We start from the raw sequence: 19,967 nt of genomic DNA, 5'->3' as shown, positions 1-19,967 counted from the left end.
ATAATGCACATCACCAAGCCCAGGAATTTCTGTCATACCCTCTCTTCCCTTGTTGTGTTGTGTGATTTCATCTACTAGATGAAACACTTAGATATAGGGCATCTTCACTGTCCTTTGACGGTGAACCATACTGAAAGACAGTGCTTTAAGGAGCTTTAATCTTTCTTGCAGCTCAGGTCTTCAGAGGCCCATGTCAGGGGACTAACCAGAGGCAGTGATAGTGATTCTAGTGAGAATGAAGCCTAACAGCAGAGAAAAGTTTTGAACTGCAGAGTTCTTTAGGTACAAAAAAGGGCTGTGTAATAATGTTGGTATGTATAAATATATTCCAAATCTGATTAAATTCCAGTAGACTTTCTCTCAGCTGTGTGTGGAGAGCAGTGTTATGCAAAATTCCACTGTTCACTACTATATAGCTGATCATAGGACAGCCTCACCTTGTTTAACCAATCATTTATTTCACTTTTAGCAAGACAGAATATGAGTTTGTCTTCAGTCATCAGCAACCATTTTCATGAACATTTAATTTCCATAAAATCTGCACACTTGAAAAACAGTAGCAGACAATGTAAGTTTAAAAAGTGTATAGAGTAAATGTGCATAAATAGCTAAAATACATTATATTTGTCAGCATTCAATTTGTCAGTATGTATCAGTGCATACAGAGGTTTTATATTTGCAGTCTGAACTGTGAACAATTAATAGTCTGAAACGATAAGCCTAGGTTTGCTGGCACAGTTGTCAATGCTGCAAAGGGCTGGTCATATGAATAACATAAAAAATAAAGTTGGGTTGAACTAGGTTGAATAGGACTTTGGGAGATTTGCTAAATTTGCAGGGTTGAAGCATTTTGTTACAGGCTTTACTGTAGCTTGTAGCCTAATACGCAGTATAGCCTGTACATTACAGCTGTATCTAATGTATGTTTCCATGTAAAGAGTGGGCACCTATTTACTTGTCATTAATAGTAATGTTAATATTAATCATTACTAATAATGATTATTTCTTGTATTGCTGCAGAAATGTTGGCCTATGTTTATTTATTTATTTATTTATTTATTAATTCATTTAGAAATCAGAAAAGGCATGATTGCATGATTGCAACTTCATAATCCACCATGTGTAGTGGTTGGGATGGAGCTGGGCTTCCTCAGCAGCTGCTCTGGAAGCATGCCACTATTTTGAGTGCACTTCTGCTCCCTGCCTTCTTTCTCTCTTGCTGTGTTTCTGAGCAAAAGAAAACAGTTCCAGCTAATGCATTCGGGGGCAGATGGCAAATCACCCTCACCTCTGCTCCATCTTCACCCATGGTGTCTGGACCTGCAGAAGTCTGTCTGGAATGCTTTCTCTCTGGCTGTTTCTAATTGTGAGACTGGAAATAGGTTATCAGGAGGAAAAAGAACTTTTACATATTCTTGCACATCCCTATCTGTTTGTACTCAGGATCACAAATCCAAAAAGATAAAATTATATAGCATATGCTGACCATTTTTTGATGACACATGTTTCTTATATCCTTTAAGTAATCACCTCAAACAGGACTTAATCATGTGTCTACACTTCTTTCTTCATAGAGGCTACATGTTTGTGAATGTTGAATATTGGAAGTTTAGTTTTAAATGAGTTTTCTCATTCTTTTAAATCAGGTGGCTGCTGATTGTTTTTTCAGCACAAGAAATTGATGGGGTAAGTGACAATATTTATTTTTGACAGTTGATAAATAGGATGGTATAGTTCAGAAAAAAAACAGGATATACGCCAAAATAACCCGTGAGAAAACTGTGATGTTTCTTTTAGTATTTCTTGCAGTTCTTACTTTCATGTTCCTGTTGCTCAGCTTGACTATTTTGTAATTTTCTTCTTTGGATTCTTCTAGATTATAATTTCAGCACCTTTACACACTTTTGGAAACCTGCCTTTACAAAAGCACTTTCATGCACTGTATCTTTCCTCATGAAATCCCTTCAGTGGCTCTCCATTATATATATCATGCTTATTCTAGCTTTCAAGCCCTTTTCTCTATGTCAGAACTGCCTCTCTGTAAATTCCCACCTTCTTGAAGTCAAAACTTTCATTTAAAAATTTAATGTTCTCTCAATATCTGCTTTACTTTCCTCTCTGTACTGTCCACTGTATTAATCTCATGTTTGCAGTGCCCTCAGTGAAACTTCTTTTGAGTCCATCCTCTTTGTTTCTTTCAGATATGTATGAAAAGCTTTTTTATGTGTTTTTTTTTTCCTGTCACTCCCTTTTAGTTAAAATATTAAAGATTGAAGTATTTTTTTAAATAAATGTGTTCTATTAGAACAAAAGGAAACAGCTTATGTGTTATTAGAAAGCTGCATTCCATTCACATTCCAGTAGAGTCAAGTTTTTAATAACTAGGTGAGAGTCTAGTGTGAAATAGATCAGGAATTTCATGGGAAGTCCAGTATGGGAAAGAGAAGCAGTCTATGAGAGAGACTATCATACCCTCAATCTAGTTCTAAGGCTTGGGAGTACCAGATATTCTAAAAATATTGTAAATAGTACAGAAATTTTCTTCCTTATCTGATACTTGTCAATGCTTTCTCCTTGAAAAATTGAAGTATGAACCTATTGTGTTCTGTTGATTATTAAAATGAATAACAAAACATTTTGACCTTGATATAAATGAAATCCATACTAAGCAAATATTTTAATGTTATCACTGTTTACTTGTTAAACTGCTTTTAAATCTTTTAAGTTCTTGTCATCCTATTCAGAGCCACAGTGATCATTTACACACGTAATTTTAGTGAAAATTTGTGACCGAACGGACATTCCAACCACATAAGCGAATTTATAAGTGAAGAGTTAGAAACTCTTTATGAAGTGTTAGAAATGATGAGATGTGGATCACATGCTTCTGGTACCAAGGTCCCTCAGAGGCCCTGACTTTGCCCAGTGACTTCTAAAATGTAGGAGAAGCTCGGCATACAAGAACACCTTTTGAGGCAAAACACTGCTTTTCTAGCAGTGTTTTGTGGTGACAGTCCATACTACAAACAGGCAAGTTGTGTCAATGCTGTGTTTGCTATGGTCCTCAGCTAAGCAGTCTGGACACACCACAGCTGTGCTGGAAGAGCATGTCTTGAGACCTCACCAGCTTGAAAGTGTGGGCATCATTCCCGTAAAATACTGTATTTCCTGCAAAATCAAAACCATCTTCGCTTTTCTGCATCAAGTTGAAAATCTACGCTGTATTCTGACATTTGGTGCTCTGCAAGTTCCTTCCTCAGCAGAGAATTGCCCTGTGGGTATGCAAAAGTAGCCAAATCTTTTGCTTTAAAAATCATCTAATTGACCAGTATGTGTACAAATCAAAAAATTTAGTGCATATCTTAATTAAATAGGAATAAATAATATATTATTAATTTTGATAACATTTTAGCAGAGAATTCACATTTTTTGTTCAGTTCTTCAATACTGGGTAAGTTTGCTTTGACAGCAATTTCTTCCTATTGTACTCTTTCAGAAACAACCAAGAATTTAATAATAATAATAATAATAATAATAATAATAATAATAATAATAATAATAATAATAATAATAATAATAATATAGTGCCATGCCGTATTATAAGCTGTTTGCTGTCTATTGCATATTATTAAATTCATAACCTGTCAATTTTTAGGGAGGATACGCATATATTGACCCATGTGGGGGACAGGATTGTTCAGTTTGTCGGTGCTTTCCAGAAAAAGGATCAAGAGTAAGTGATAAGCAGAACTACTGATAATTGCTGTTACAAATACTGTTCATTTTGTGCACATTGCTATTCTTTAAAATCAGTATGGCTTGTGAGCATAAACAAGTCTGAATATGGCAAGCTAGCATAATTCTGTCACTGCTATGAAGTACACCTAACATTGAAGGAAGTTAAGATTGTAAACAGGTTTGCTTGTAAATTAGGTTTCTAATAATCCTGGTGCCATTTTTTTTTGGGTAAGTATTCTTTGAGATCAATTTGGAAGTTAGACAAAGCCTAATCATATAATGTATTAAGTTTAGAAATCTATGCTTGTTTTCTCCTAAGAAGTTGTTTAAAAGAGAATGTCTATGCCATTTACTAGTTTCGTGGGAACTTAAGTGTTTCTTGTTCCCTGATGACCAAGCAACTGAAAAATTGTCAGTGATTGAAACAATTTTCTTTCAAAGCACTAATGTTAATGTTTTGGGCTTAAAACATAAAGTTTGGGGCATAGTGGATCAGTTTTTGGAAGAGCTGCAAGCCCCGTTTGTTTCTGTACAACCTGAGTGGCCACAAAAGCAAGGCACACCTTTCCCTTCCTCTGCTTCTGCAGTCATCGGCATGCTTTGCTGTGTCATGATCACTGCCCTGGTGTCCTTGGATCCTATCCTAATCCTCCAGGATTATGTCTATACAAGATTCCCCCATACTGTAGGGTTTTCATAATAGGGGCCTAGGATGTGTCTATCTCTGTAACACTGTTAACAAATTGGCATCCCAGAAAGAATATTTTGACTAGCATCATTGCAGTGTCTCACAGTGCTACAGAGTAGACTGATTTGGATACCAAAAATATGATCTGAAGTACCATTTAAAAACAACTAACTGTGAAACAAGAGGAAAAAGAAAGGATGATGAAATTTCCCCCTGGATCTGGTTCTCTCTCAGTAGTCTGGAAGTTCTGAATTACATGCCTGTAATCAGTCAGTAATCAATATTCACTGCAGTCAGTAAGGCTCTTTCTTCAGCTGTTGTCCCCACCAAGGGTAAACCGAACCATGACTGATGGATTTGCAATTAGTTTTCTAAATACTTACAAGGTCTAGACCTAAGTGCCTAACAGAAGTGTAGTATAAAAATAAACATTTCAAAATAAATTCAATTATCATATGCTAATGTAAATTGAGAATTTACCCTTCTCTGAAACAGCTCTGAAATCTATATGCACACTGACAAGTACAATCTCTCCAATGCAACAGGAATTTATATGCCATGCAATTATTACTGGTCATCAATAGACAAGGAGTTAAAGTTCTTAACAGCCATTGTATGAAATACAGTTTAAATAAACATCATTCAGATAGATTGCTGCAAACATTTTCTAATGTATGGTGTTGAATTATTCTATATAGTATTACTTAATCTTTTTTTTAAGCCTGCAATCCTGTTGATTCTCTGCTGTGTTCTGCCTTTACACTCTGACACACTAATTTTGCTTTCCTAGCTTTTGTGGAGACTACTTATTAAAAAACAAAACCCTTACTTATCTTGTTGTTAGCTTCCTAGAATGCAAAACATCATGCTTCATCTACTTTCCAGTCTGAATTCTGCTCCCAGGCTGGTTCATCAGAGGTTTACATCTTCCTCAATTTGGTCTTCAAAGTGCAAGATAGATGGACATTGAAAGACTGGAATTGTACAGTATCAAAGCATAAAATTTCAGAAGTGTGCAGTTTATTAAATAAACCTTCTTTGTAAAGGAGTGGAGATATGAGTAACAGTGTATATTTTGTTGCTTAGTGCTTCATTTTTTTCCCCTTTTTTTCTATTTAGAATAGGCTAGATGTCAAAAATAAGGATGAGCTAGTCCCCTCAGCAAACATCTGCTGAAAGCACAAAAAGACTAGAAGATTCATGTACTTGCTGGGCAAAAGGCAGTGGGACAGTAATGTCATCCAGACCAGCTGGAAAGCCAGACTTAGAGCAACCAGCTATGTTCAAGCAACTGCAATACGGGGGGCTTTTGAAAAGACTGAAAGAGAAAGGCAGCATCTGAGTGAGCTGCAACAGTGTATGTAAAATTGAATTACATTGGTATATGTAGCCCACGCCAACTTTTTTTCCCCTGTTGTGTATTTTTGAATTCTTTTGCCATGGGGATTCAGATGTATGGCATTCTCTTTATTCTCTTCAGTTGAACATGGTAGTCTAAGACTTATCCTTACCCTTAGAGGAGGAGCACCTCTCCTATGGAGAAAGGCTGAGAGAGCTGGGGATGTGCAGTAAGTGTTCTTCATGATTTTTGGTGCCAGCCCTGCACAATTGAGACTTTTTGCCTCTTCTGTCCCAGTAGACTTGGAGACTTTAAGGAGGCAGTAGCAATCAACGTAATTAGAGGCAAACAGCAAATTCATTGGTTTAGTTTATCTTCCTCTTTATTCTTTCATATGATATGTCAAAGAGATAGTGAAATCTTTCCTCCATTTTCCCCTCTTTCTCTAACATGGGAAGTTATACCCTTAATAATTTTTGAAGTGTTGAATCAGAGGCCTAAAAAGTGCTGGTTGCTCTAATAGTATTTAACAGATAATTAAAAAAATGTTTGCAGTTAGCACTGACCGATTGTAAACCTGTCCTGTGCCGACCCCGGAGTTTGATCCCATTCAATTCCTTTGGCTTTGTATATAGAGTTAAGTAGATTTAGAAAGCAAGCGTCTATTCATGACCCAACCTGATCAAGCTTTATGAGATCATGTGAAATGCCTGGAGCAAAGTGAATAACAAGTATAACTCAGCAAGACCAATGTTCATTCTTTTGCAGATGAAGCGAGTGGCCTATTTTTATACTAGTGAGGAGAGAACATAGCAAAGAGGTACCTAAGAGGAACGTCTTGAATATGAGGTGTAAGGAGTAAGCATTTGTGAGGGATACTAAATGAGTTGGACAGTGGGATACTAATGGTGAAATTTAACACAGTGATAGGTCTGTCTTCTGATATTGCTGTTCTCATCACATCTTTCTAATAGATCCTGTGGGTTATCATGTCTTCCTAGTGGGTTCTGTGGCTTAACCGAGTTCAATTTACAGCACAGTGTAAAGATTTTCTAACTGAGAAACAGGAAATTGTCATTTTTGTGCCTAAGAAGCATTATTAAACCACACTTTTTTTGCCTGCCACTATGGTGTAGAAATACTGAACATAAATAACACAAACAAATTGCAATCTGTCATTCACATGGAATATCCAGCGCTTGTAAAATACGCAAAATCCATGTATTTGATCTCAAAATGCATGTGCTTAGCTGAATCCTTTATCAGAGATGCATACTAGCATTTGAAAAAACCCAGATCTGTCCCACTTTTTGCCTTGTGCTTGACCATTTTTCTCAGTATGTTAGCTAAAATACAATTTAATTTCTTTAAAATATAAGACTCCTGACATAAGTTACACATTTCTGTAGCACTTCTATTATATTTCACTTACATTAGCTGAGAACCATAGAACAACAGACCTAGAGAAAGGAGGTCCCCAGACCTATATCTGAAGCAGATTTTTTTTTTTTTTTGGTAGCTGAGCAGAACAGAAAGTGGTTCTCTGGTTTCAGAAATTAGGATTTAAATGATAGGGAATGGAACCTACTTTCCAGAATGTGAAGTAAGAACAGGAGCACTCCATTCTCCTCACTGTAAGGTCTCTTTGAGACTGTTCTTCATACACAGTGTCCAACAACAGCATCTGTAAATTAGCAATTTTCATATTGGATATGTTTCCAAATTTTTCAAGAGTTTTGAATTTAATAAGTTATCTCTTCTTTTGTCCTTGAATGTTTTCTTTCCTTAATAATTTTGGTACTCCTGTCCCATCATACTATTAATAGTGTTTTTCTTAGTTGCTTCAGATTAGTAACCTTTTCCACATTGGGCAACAGAATTTGAAGGATTACGAAACCCTACAAAATCATTCTTCTTCATAGATTTGAATCAACCAACTATCACCAATCAGTGACTTGTTTCAATAAAATGGATCACAAAATCAAAGAATGATTTGAGTAAAAAGGGACTTCAAGACCATCTAATTCCAACTCCCCTGCCATGGGCAGAGATATCTTCCAGTAGATCAGATTGCTCAAAGCCCCAGACAACCTGGACTTGAACACTTCAAGAGATGGAATAAGAGCAAAAGTTTATTTTATTTTACTAGCTAATCTGATGTTAGTCATTTGTGGTCCAAGACACTCTATTTGCAGCTCTCTGCTTTCAACCCTTGTCTTTCTTGGAGTGTCTGTGCCAAGATCGTTCTGGTTCAGTACTTCTTTGACACAATAGTGACACCCGCTGGTTTATTGGATACCTCCTCTTTTCATGGTTATTCAGTGTTAACATTTTTCACAATTTTGTTATGTTTTTTTTTTTTTCAGCTCTTCACTGTGATTTGTTGTGATTCACTAAAATATCATGGTTAGGCTGCATCATCAGGTACTATGTTCTCTAGCATATTGTATCATTACAAAATATGCTAAAAGAGCACAGAATTTCCTAGTAGGTTGTAGCATAATCTAGATGCTGAGACAAGTCAAACGTGAAGGGTTACTACTGCATTTAATCAGCTCAAAATCTGACTATAAAAAGAAGTTACCTAATACTTAAAAGGCGCTATGTGATCTGTTATTTCTGAACAAATTGACAATAAAGTACATCCCATATATTTGTTTGATCCTCAAAGAAAAAATTACTCTAATAATGAAAAGAGGGAGGATTTAAAGTCACTTAGTCATGTGTTTTCCTATCTGTATCTCATCTTGATAATGTTAATATTTAGAAGGTTGATTTTGAAGCCTTGACTTTGAGTGAAAAAGTTTTGGTCCCAGTCCTACACAGTTACAGTGGAGGAGTGGAAACTTCCCAGAATGGACACCCCTACAAGTACTGGAAGCTGTGGCTTGGCTGTATAAAAGACCTGTTCTTCCAAAAGGGGAGAAGACAAGAGTGGAGCTTAGAGTAGCAGCAGATACTTCCACCTCACAAAGCAAATTACAAAAGAAAACATCTGTCTGCAAATGCCTTTGTGCACACTCTCTGTTGCCTCCAGACTACTCTTACTTCCCTCCCTTTCTCAATCCTGCCACTGGTAAAATGAAAAAGACTGGTTACGTGCCAGAGTCTAGTGTAGAATGAAAAGGAGCACTATAGTATTTGCCTACAATCTGATTCTGTGCAGTTGCTGAGAAGTTGTGCTTTTGTTTATGAGAATAGAAGGTATATCCATTTCCCGTATCATTGATTCATCCACATAGCATGTAACATAGGTACTATTCTAACTGAAGGCAATAACTGGACTTCTTTTAACTTTATTGATAACAAGAAGTGAAACATAGAATTCACTCTGATAGCTTGAACTGTTTGCTTTTCCAGTGAAGATGCCTCTAAAATGTCTGATTTTTGTGCAGACAGTGCTCAGGGCAATCTAAAAATCAGGTGCTCTTCAGTGTCTCAGGCTACCAAAAAAAAGTAATTCCAAATAATCCTGGCGATTGTTTTTTCTACACAGTATTAAATGCTTTTCTGCATGATTGTGAAATATTTCAAGTCTTAGTCACAGGAAGCATTATTTTTAAAAGATATGGTCTTGTTTTGTCAAAAGTCAGTTTCTTACTGCAGGTCAAGTCCAGGACATGCTAAAATGACAGACCATAGTCTTGACATGGGCAGTTCCTGAGCTAGACAATTAACAGGGCAGTGAGGATCTAAATGAATTTATTGGCGTCAGATGGCAGAGAAGACATAATATTCTGTCCATTTTAACTGAGCTAATTTGTCATTTCCACATAAGCATGACTACCTTCATCCTCTTTATTTGTACAGCTGTCCTGAGACTGTAATGCTGTGGTAGTCACATTGGATGGGCACAAATAATGGATGTGATAATAGATGTTATGACATGGTATCAGTTTGGTCTTAACAAAGCTCCCAGTCATTATCAGTCTTTGAGCTGAAAGAAAGAGAGACAATCCACCAGCTTCACATGGCATGCTAAAGTTGTATCAGCTGTCAAACCTATTGTGAATTCTGGATTCAGTGACTGTGTTTTATGACTTCACTACCTCCTGCTGAAGACATAAACCATGGAGTCAATTAAATTCATAGCTTAGCAACTAGAGAAGGCATTTTGTCAGCCTAAAGGACCATATATCCTGGAAGTGTTTATTGCTTATGAGGGTTAGTTACCATCATGAGGTTTCTCACCTTTTTTCTGAGTACTCTGTAAATCATGTTTCTTCAACTGTCCAAAAGGATGTATCATCTGAAAAATTTCTCAACTATTGGCTGCAGAGTGTACACATTAATTAAAAATATTAAAGTTGCTGCAGAAACACGTTGTCAGCAAAATGCATTGTTAGGACCAAGGCATCAGAACATTAGCGAGAAATATCTTGTCCTTTTTTTTTTTTGCTCTAGTACTCAGAATTGTGCTATAATTAAAATGGTTGTCCAGTCTTTTTTATCAAGTATTAAGAGTCTGTCATAGCTGCTTTAAAAGGTACTTCAATGAATAAATTCAGTTTTAGAACAGAGGATGTGCAAGGCACTGCCAACAGACTGTCTGCAATTGCCCATACAAGCAAATATTCAAATAATACCCAGAGTCCTTACTGTCCATTCATTGTTAACAAAAATGTAGAATCAGCAGATTCTAATACTTGTAGCTCTTAATTTCCATAATATTGTATACTTCAAATTCTGCTATCAAAAAATTATAACAACTGTTGCTGAAGACAAAATGCTGGTTCTGCTCTGGAATTTTTGCAAGTGACTTCATTGGAAACAAAGTCATGGTTTAAGTGAGGGATGCCAGTAATGACAAACGGAACACAAGGTGTATGAGGATACTCTTTCAGATAGTCCTCTGCTATCCTTGTAGGACTTACTTTCCTAGCCTCTAGACTAAATTCTTTTTCATAGTTTTAGTGCCCTGAGGTTTAGAGAAAAAAAAAAAAAAAAGGTTTAAGGCCCTGCTTGCAATTTGTGAGAAATATTATGTTCAGACAGATTCAGTCTACACTCAGCAGAATGGAATTTGGTTCTATCACTTCAACATAATTTGATGCCTGGAGCTAACATACGTGTCTACAGCCACCTTTGATTTCTATCCTTTTGTTTATCCTAAATCCATTCATAGAAATGAATATATGGTTTGTCGTTTCTGTGAATGGAGATTGTACTGAAACATCGTTTACTGCCCTCAAGTGGTCTTAGAGCCATAGCCTTTTTTTTTTTTTTTTTTTTTTTTTTTCGGAAAGCATGGGGATCCATTTTGCTATCTTTTTAAATGATGTGGTATAACTGATGGACTAACTCTGAAATAAAGCAAAACGCTCTTAAAACAACTTATAGCAAAACTGTTGATATTTAATGAAAAATACGAATAACATTATGATGAAAAAATGAGTAACGAAGAGCATTATGTAGGCTTTGTAGGATGAAAGTGCAGACAGCTCATATGTGAAATGTTTGACTAGAAACCTTATTTTACTTAGCACTGAGTCTGTGATTTAATAGTTGTTAAGTAGCACAGAACAAAAACCAAAAGAACTCCATACCAACGCTATAGACTAAGAAATCCAGTTGTTTTGTAATGCGGAGTGTTTTTACTTGAAAATATGGATTACCTTGGAAAACTTCATAGAAACACATAGAGATGATCTGTATGATACTGCAGGTGCAGATATTGAATTTAGAGTTGTGTATAAATAAGTGACATTCTGCAGCCTCCTAAACATTTGTAACTCAATCTGTTCAAATTTATACTTTCTGTAAATGCATTTGCTAATAACTATCATTTTTTTCTATGGGAAACTTCACACCTGTTATATAAAGCATTAAAATCTGAGAGTGATGATAGAAGATATGTGAGATAGAAAAACTTAAGATAATGAATATATAATGTGGCTTGAAAGAGAGAGGGAACTCTCTTGATTTGTTCTAATGTCTACAAAGCCCTTTTGTCTAAAATGAGCCAACACTTATTGGCAAAAATATGATGCTCAGTAGAGTCTTGTTCTTGCAGAAGGAGTTACACTGATAGACCCAGGAGAAATTGCAGTTTATCCCAGATATCTTGGAGAGGTGGTGCTGGACACCTGATGAAGATGAAAAGAAATTATCACGTTAACCAAATTGTTAAATTTGAAACTTCTGTTCCTACAACATCTAATGCGTGGAACAGATCTGCTGCCTGTACTGTAAGCTGGTTTGAATGATAACATTGTAAGCCTTGTTTTATCCATACAGTCATCTCCAAAATGCTGCCTATTGTGAGGTTTACAGTATTATTCACTGGCTTATTTGGACTCTTTTCAGGGTCAGCCTGGTGAGTTGGGAGCTCAAGGTCCAATTGGATCCTTGGGATCTACAGGACCAGCCGGTCTGCCAGGGGAAAAAGGACAGAGAGGTGAGAATGGGCAGCCTGGGCCAGCTGGAGAAAAAGGTGATAAGGTAGGAAACATCATAGACATATGTTTTGGATGTATACAATATATATTGTTAAATGCTAGCAAGTAAAACAGAACCTGAATGATTAGAAAGCATTTGCCAAACTACCCTCTTGCTCACCCAAAATTCTCACTGAAATCAATTACAGCTTTCTTTGGAAAAGGTATTTCAGGGATTATTTTTCCCTTTGGATTGAAAATTTAGAATTCTCAGAAGAAAAAAATGAAAAAGATCAAGTTTCTGATTAGTATATATCGTGTCATCCTCCTTAACCTCAGAGGACTGTGGGAGGAATGTAGAGGAATGGGGAATAGGGAGGAATGGAGGGAGGAGCAAGGTGGTTTTAAAAGCACCGTACACTAAATATAATTTTACTGCCATTTACGGAGTATAAACTGCAGTTCAGGTCTGTGTCGTTCATAGCAGTGCAATCCCTGTACTTAGCTCTTTGTACTTTATATTAATTTTAATGGTCTAATTTCACATCTTAGTGGATGATTAAAATCACTAGGGCAAGTGTCTAATAGGTGAGATATAAGCCCTGTAAATAGAAATTGTGCTACAGGTATTATCAAAACAGGAGCAGGTCATGAAATTAAGTGCAGAATAATGTTGTAAGTTATAGTCAACTTTCACTTTGTATATTTATAGTTGTTGGAGAAAGAATGAATATGAGAAATTGACATTTGTCCTGTTACATGAGTACCTATTGGCTAGTCTGATACTAAGCCTTTTGTGGGATATTTATTTCTGATAATAATTAAGGCTTTGATTCATATTTCAAACAAGCATTTATTGTTTTTCAATATATAATATTTATTTAGTTAGTAAGTTAGTTCTTCTAAAGAGTTAATGACCTCAGCAACTTTTTTTTTTTTTTTTTTTTTTATGTCACCTGTTTTTAGGGCCCAACTGGAGTCCCAGGATTTCCTGGTCTAGATGGTGTTCCTGTACGTATTGAATGAATATTGCTATAGAAAATCATGGTTTCTATAAAGTCAAAGCAAGTCTTCTGATAGAATAATACACTTAATAAATTGTTTGGTTTTATATCCGTCCATTCTTATTGTACTACCTCAGAATTACCTATGTTGCAAAAATGTTAAGTAGCCAGGATAACATTGACTGTGTTTACTACTTATATCAAATTGCACAAAATCTCAGTGAGGTAAGTAGATCATTTTCATGGGGGAGAGGGGCAGTGAAGATAGAGACTAACCCAAGTCTACCCGCATGTGGTAGGATTAACAACAGTGAGTTTATTTTCTTAGGCACTGTAATATGCTATAGCCTGCGTGCTGCATTATTTACATCTCTGAAATCTCGGCAAGTTATCTCAAATTGTATATTGTTTTCTGTTCAAACTTTTTTTTTTTTTTTCCCATAGTCCTTTGGCAGGGAAATAAATAAATCAAAAAATCAATCACTGAATTTTACCTGAATAGAGACTGAAGTAGTAAAGTGAGTCCTACATATATAAGCATTTGATGATACATTTTTCCGAATGTGGTTTTCAGTATGGAAATGGGTGTGGTAAAAGAAAAATAGTCTCTCTTAGATGTAGTATTTTGAAAAATGTTTATTATAACTAAATTCTTATGCTGTTATTAGTTTCATATGGATCAAAGAAAGTTAAAATGCTATATTTTTAAAGTGAAAACAGAACTAGAAACTGAGTGGGTATCTTAGCATCTGCTTGTCAGCTGTCCAAACTTGACAATGGGACTATTACCAGAATGTACGATGTAGAGTTCATGGGGCCAAAATCTAGCACTCCCAAGAAATGTATAACTTTTTGATGAAAAACGTTAATCGGAAAAAGTGTCCGCAAATTGGGTTGAAGTGCCTTAAAGGTAAGAAGAAAGTAAAATTGGCAAGAACATTTCAGGCAAATGGCCAGGATACTTTCCTGACTATTTTTCAGAACCGAAAATACTCACTGCTTATATTGCCTACTATCTAACTTGAAGTAGAACTAAACTTTACATTGGTTAAGTCTTGCTATGTTGGAAAATTACTTCTTCAATTCAATATAGTCATTCTCTGTGATTACTTTATACTTGAGTTAAGCTGTATCTTCTTTTTCATCATTTTATCCTATCAATTAAAAAATATGAGGCTGTTTCAGATGACCTTTGTGTATGCCCTTTAGAAATAGTAAAATTACATCATGTGTTCCTAGACAGGATGACTTTTCTTTACGGCCACAGGAAAGGTTGTAGTTAGAGAGCTGGAGTCTGCTTTCCCTGAGAAAATAGCACATTAGTTATTGATTCAAATGGGAGTTCAGTCTGGCCCTCTACCCAGTGCTGTCCCTGTCATATTTGTGATGCATCAAAAAACAACATGTTAAAAAGGCAGGGATTCTTCACTTCTTATCACACAAAAAAACATGTATATAGAGAGAGATCACAAAATCACTAGAAAACATTTCTAGTGTAAAGAGGATGAAGCTGGGAGCACTGTGAGATGTCCTCTGTTTCAGTTCTGTGATATTTGTTCCTGAATTGTTTTGTTAATTTAAAAACTAGTTTTCTGTGTATCATGGCATGTCTCTAATAAAAAGTAAACTGTCTTTCAGGGATTACCAGGAAGTGAAGGACCCAGGGGCAAACGTGGTGTAGATGGCTGCAATGGCTCAAGAGGCGATCCAGGATTTCCAGGCGAAAATGGATATATTGGACCTAGAGGTCCTTGTGTATGTTAAAGGCATTCCTATTGGCTGTTATTCTTGCATGTCTGCATTTCCTTTGCAAGCTAATAGCTCTTTAAATGAAAGGATTTTACACTATGGCACTAGCTTTCCACTTGACAGTGAAGTTCCAGGCACCTTCTATTCTTGCTAAGGTTAAAAGGAATGAAGAACACTTGATGCCTTGGTGGATTAAGTTTGAGCTTGAATGTGAAATAAAGTCCTATAGCCTTTAAGTATATATGTCTAGCTTGAGAGTTAAATTCTACTTTGTTTCCCTGGTACTTAACCACACCAAAGCTAGTACCATTTTGTGGAAGCAAAACTGAGAAGGAGTACCCTGAAAACATACCATTTATTACTGCTTGAAACTTCATGAAAGCCTTAATACTATGAACACACCTGAGATGAGTTAGCAGTCAATCAGTGGAAGTTTCAACAAGTCCTGTAATACTTTAAGATTTTTTAGTGTTAGATCACAAAAATGTACTAGTAGGTCTCTTCCAAAATCATTCTCTTACAGTTTCACGTGTCTCTTTTTAGATATCTACTCACGATCACTCTGTGCACACCTAATCTTGCCTCGTTGTTTATCTTTATACATGGAGATAATTTCAGTTGAAATTGCCACTTTCATATTGTTCACTTTTCCTGTTAAAATTGAAAGCATTTTAAAATTGTTTATATAGTCAGATTAGCAGTGATTTTCTAATGAAGATAAAACACAGATTCATATCAGTAAGGGATATAAGTTATTGTAGCTCCAGAGAAGTTGTAGTCACCAGTTTTTGAGTTTTTGTGGAAACAATTTTTACTTGTCAGTAATTAATAATATGTCCTTAGTTGGTCTGAGTGCTTCCCTTTCTAAATAAAACAGTAAAAAGCAGTGCAATTTACATGAGAAGTTGAATGTGTTTAGTAGGAGTTAAATAAGATGCTGATTCAGACATATGCAAACAATGAGAGGGGGTGTGAAGACATTACCAAATTTTATCAATTAGAAAAAACATACAGTTCAAGTGTTGGACCTGTAGTAAATACTGTCAAACACACAATCTGATAAAAAACCTGCTAATAACCTCATTTCTTATACCTCTCAAGGTAACCCATTACACTCCAAATGGTAAAATGGTTTCAGCTGTATTACATTTACCTGTGTTTTCCTACTTACGGCTTTCAAAATGGAGTTTTGCCTTTAATAATTAGACAAATGATATAAAAGAAAAATGAGACATGGGACAAACTGCAGCATAAACCCTCCCAGTTCCAGGAGCATGCTTTTTGTTAGGCCTAGAAAAATATTTGCAACCTACAAAGAAAAGGAAACACAACAGGCATGTAGCCTTGGATATCCACACTAAAATCCAATGCAAATTAATTTGGCTATCCAGAAAAACAAGACATAGTAACCATATTTGCTTGAGTGCAAGAATGCTACTCCAACCTCAGTGTGGATTGCCTGTTTTTAATCAATTTTCTTGCACCAAGTACCAACTTGACTATATATTACAGCTAATATTGTTATGTTACTTATTATTTACAACATAATCTTGTATAATTTTATACAGCACTGTGTACATATTCCTCAGCTTTACTTCATTTACCTTACCAATAAATTAAAAAAATAGATTAATTTCTATTTGCAAGTTCTTACTTAAGTCAGTTAATAAACTGAATCTAATAAAGATTTTTTATTACACAAGAGATGACATGTAAAATAAAGAAAGACAAGCATAACTTCTGAGATGTTTAATGTGCTCCCTAGCAGCTGTTGTGTGACCTGTAAATGTCATCCCACCTACTGTAGGTATATCCAGCTGCAGGCAGCTGTAACTCTTATTCTACCATTCTAGGGATAACTACTTTCCCTGTTTCATTCTGACTTCAGGATTTGAACAGCCAGTGGATAATATCAGGAAACCAGTAAAGTTTTAAAGTGGTTAAACTCCATGGAAAACAGTAACCCAGTTTATTGAAATCAATAGTTAAGTGGTTATGGGCTTCAGTTAAATTGTACCTGGTATGTCAGGATTTCAAAGGAGAAAATATCAGAAATAATGTCTTAATATATTTGTTCTTCAGATATACATGTATTATGCTGTTAACAGTCAACTGAACGTTACAGTTAAATTTTGAAAAAGTGGTCATCTGCTCTTGCTAACTCATACTGAGGTTTTGAGGGTGTTATGATATGCCAAGTTATACAAAGGACTTCACAGCAAGAACCACAAGAACTTTATTTTTAAAAATAAATATGACCTATAGGTGTGTGTGTGTGTGTGTGTAATTTTTTTTTTTTGTAGACTGTGAAACATATTTGCTAATATGTGGAAATGTTGAATATTGTGCATGTAACACAGTCCATACTCCCAGCTTTTTAACTGTATGCAGAAACACACTAAATCCTTCTAAATCACAGCATGGACTTTTGGAGAAGGCAGTGTATGTAAGACTTAAAGCCACTGACTCACTGAAAGGAAATATAATGTTGATATACTTCATTCTAAAGGCAAAATCTGTGAAAATTGTAGAATATTGAAGTAGCCAAGAGCTAAGGAGATACTCAGAGCAGGAGTCAGAATCTATGAGGAGTTGTTTTGCTCAGCTTTCCAGAAGAAAACTTCACATTTAAGGGTCTTGTAAGACAAAAGAGCTGCAACATGCTAAAACAGTTATGGTGGTTCTAGTGGATTACCTAGTGACATATGGACACCAGGAAAGTACAGCCTAACATAAAAGATTTTTTTTTTCTTCATTATAGGGAAATCCAGGGCAAAAAGGAGAAAAAGGAAATTCAGTGTTTGTATCACATTTTGGAAAAGGACCCCCAGTAAGTATCTGATTTTGAAAAAATACATTTTTTCCTACGAGATATGTATGGCAAATTTAATTGTTCTATCTCCTAATTGTTTGTGAAGCTTGTTGCAAACACAAATTAAAAGCAAATATACAACTGGAACAGATAGATTGAAATCTTAAAAGCTATAAAATTTAGAGAACTCCAATAACAATTTGAAGTCAACACTTGTGATACTTCCTTTGCTAAATGATTGTCATTACAGGGAGAGAGGGGTGATCCTGGACCCCCTGGCATTCCTGTAAGTACAGTTGGTGGATTCTATACATGCTTTTTGCCTTGAATATCTTTCAAATTTTCCTTCTTAATAAAATAAAGCAATACCGGGGTTTCTCCTTGTCTGCCTTAAATAGCAAAATTCCAGAATAAAGTCTAACAAACATCGATCCCCTGTTGTCAGCCTCCACGACCAGTTCATGGTGGCTGCATTGTACCCACCTGCATTGTGGTTTGTGTGCAGGCAATCACTGTGCATTGAGCAGTTGTCACTCTTCATGTATTCAGTTTGCAAAACATTTTTTCCTTGAAATTCAAGACTTCACAGGAGAGATGTAGAAATGTGACACCTTCTTCAGTGGTATCTGGTGGGTCTGCCAAGAAATATGTAGCACATGACCACATTTTTTTTGCCATTAAAACATGTAAGAAGAAGAGTTTAACTTCATTGTTGAGCTCTTACAGACTTTCACTCGTTTGACTTTGGTTCCTCTTCTTATGCTTGTTAACAAAGTATGCACTGATGAGTTGTTTCAAATCCCCATACTATATGTAGCACAGTTACTAGCACAGTATTCTTTTAACTATTAATAATATATCATTGTATTGACATGTGCCTGTACAGTATTATCCAGAAACTGGTGCTGAGCTGCCCTAGTGACAGTGAGGTTTCAGGTATGGTATACCTTCAAGCAAGGAATACCTGGGTGGAGCACCATTAGTCTGAGTCCAAGTGACGCAGGCATTTTGGAGAAACTAGTTTTGTGAAGAAAATGGTAAACTCTCGGTATTTTCACCAACAAGCCTTTTGCCATCTTTTTCAGGGTCCTAGAGGGTCAAGAGGTTCAACAGGCCCACCTGGATACCCAGGCCAACCAGGCTTGCCTGTAAGATCACCATGGTTTTACAGCCTTGCATTTTCAGATTTGTGTAAATTCTTGTTTACATGTTTTAGAACTTGCCTTAGAGAGAATCAAAGCCTAGAGGTAATTTTTGAGGCAGCTGATAAAAAGAAAGATGTTTGCTGTACCTTACCAGTTTTGAAGTATAGGATGTGTTGTTTCATTCCATGCCTGTGTTAACCTGAAGCATCCTGGCAGTCTGTGGTCATGGGGGAATGCTGCTAGTGTTCCCTCCTTATTTCCCATATTTCCCTTGTGAAACAGAAAAGTGGGGAGCCAGAGTTGAGCCCTCCTGAAAGCAGTGACTATGATAAGTAAATTGCGCTTTGGGATAGGAACATCCCAAGAGGAAATTCTGCCTCTAGGTGATACTGGCAAGTAGAGGTAATTTTCAAAGCAAAGTTATTTCTCTAAATCAGACATACTAACTTGTCTTCACTCTCTTTTAAAGGGTATTCCAGGTTACCCTGGTTTGCCAGGTGAACAGGTAGGCAATGACTTTTCCTGAAGTTCTTAGTGAACCAATAGATTAATTAATAGAGATATTTGAAATGTCCTTCATGGCTATTTGTTACCATTTTTTTCAGAAGAGTTACTTGATTAAATTATCATGTCAACGTTTTCTAATTACTTTCAAACTATGCACTTCTTTTTTTCTTTGTCATCTAGGGAAATCCAGGTATTGGAGTAGATGGACAAAAGGGGGAGCCGGTAAGAAAAAAAATACTATTAAATATGTTATTACTATTGTAGAATTAGAAGTATACCCTAAGAACCACAGGAATACTTTTGCAGTAATAGTGTCTGTACTAGGTCAGTTCCTGAATGTAATCTCTTGCTGTGTTCAGTAGCAGATGCCAGGGAAAGGGTGTAAGAAAAGAACAAGCACAATGTGTCCTCTCCCAGTCTCTCCCTGGTAGCATACCAAGGATTTACAGAATCAAAGTGGAATATTTGATTTTTCTTCTGTGAATATTTCCAGTCACTTTTTAGAATTGGTGTAAGTTTCTAACATGCACAAGGTGTTGGTCTGGAGCATGACAGACTGTATGTGCACACAAGATTAAACAACCATCCTGTAACCATCTCCACAGCAG

The 19,967-nt window shown here is 36.0% G+C and overlaps 1 protein-coding gene across 5 annotated transcripts in view; it reads left to right on the top strand.

Annotated features, from left to right (window-relative positions):
- COL4A4 (collagen type IV alpha 4 chain) overlaps positions 1-19,967 on the top strand; it is a 70,135-nt gene that overhangs the window by 5,273 nt on the left and 44,895 nt on the right. For 3 of the 5 annotated variants that reach the window (XM_072042368.1, XM_072042369.1, XM_027464697.3), the window contains exons 3-12: positions 1,647-1,686; positions 3,656-3,733; positions 12,072-12,206; positions 13,109-13,153; positions 14,785-14,901; positions 17,657-17,725; positions 17,958-17,993; positions 18,793-18,855; positions 19,322-19,357; positions 19,540-19,581. In XM_072042368.1, coding sequence (XP_071898469.1) covers positions 1,647-1,686; positions 3,656-3,733; positions 12,072-12,206; positions 13,109-13,153; positions 14,785-14,901; positions 17,657-17,725; positions 17,958-17,993; positions 18,793-18,855; positions 19,322-19,357; positions 19,540-19,581 — 661 coding nt within the window. Of the gene's footprint in view, positions 1-1,646; positions 1,687-3,655; positions 3,734-11,952; positions 11,979-12,071; positions 12,207-13,108; positions 13,154-14,784; positions 14,902-17,656; positions 17,726-17,957; positions 17,994-18,792; positions 18,856-19,321; positions 19,358-19,539; positions 19,582-19,967 lie in introns of those variants that run through there. The other 2 variants (XM_038183982.2, XM_038183983.2) reach the window with 2 other exon arrangements.

Source organism: Anas platyrhynchos, chromosome 9, assembly GCF_047663525.1.
Source record: "Anas platyrhynchos isolate ZD024472 breed Pekin duck chromosome 9, IASCAAS_PekinDuck_T2T, whole genome shotgun sequence".
NCBI classification, from domain to species: Eukaryota; Metazoa; Chordata; class Aves; order Anseriformes; family Anatidae; genus Anas; species Anas platyrhynchos.
The sequence above is the reverse complement of the archived record's forward strand: the minus strand, read 5'-3'. Positions and strand labels throughout refer to the sequence as shown.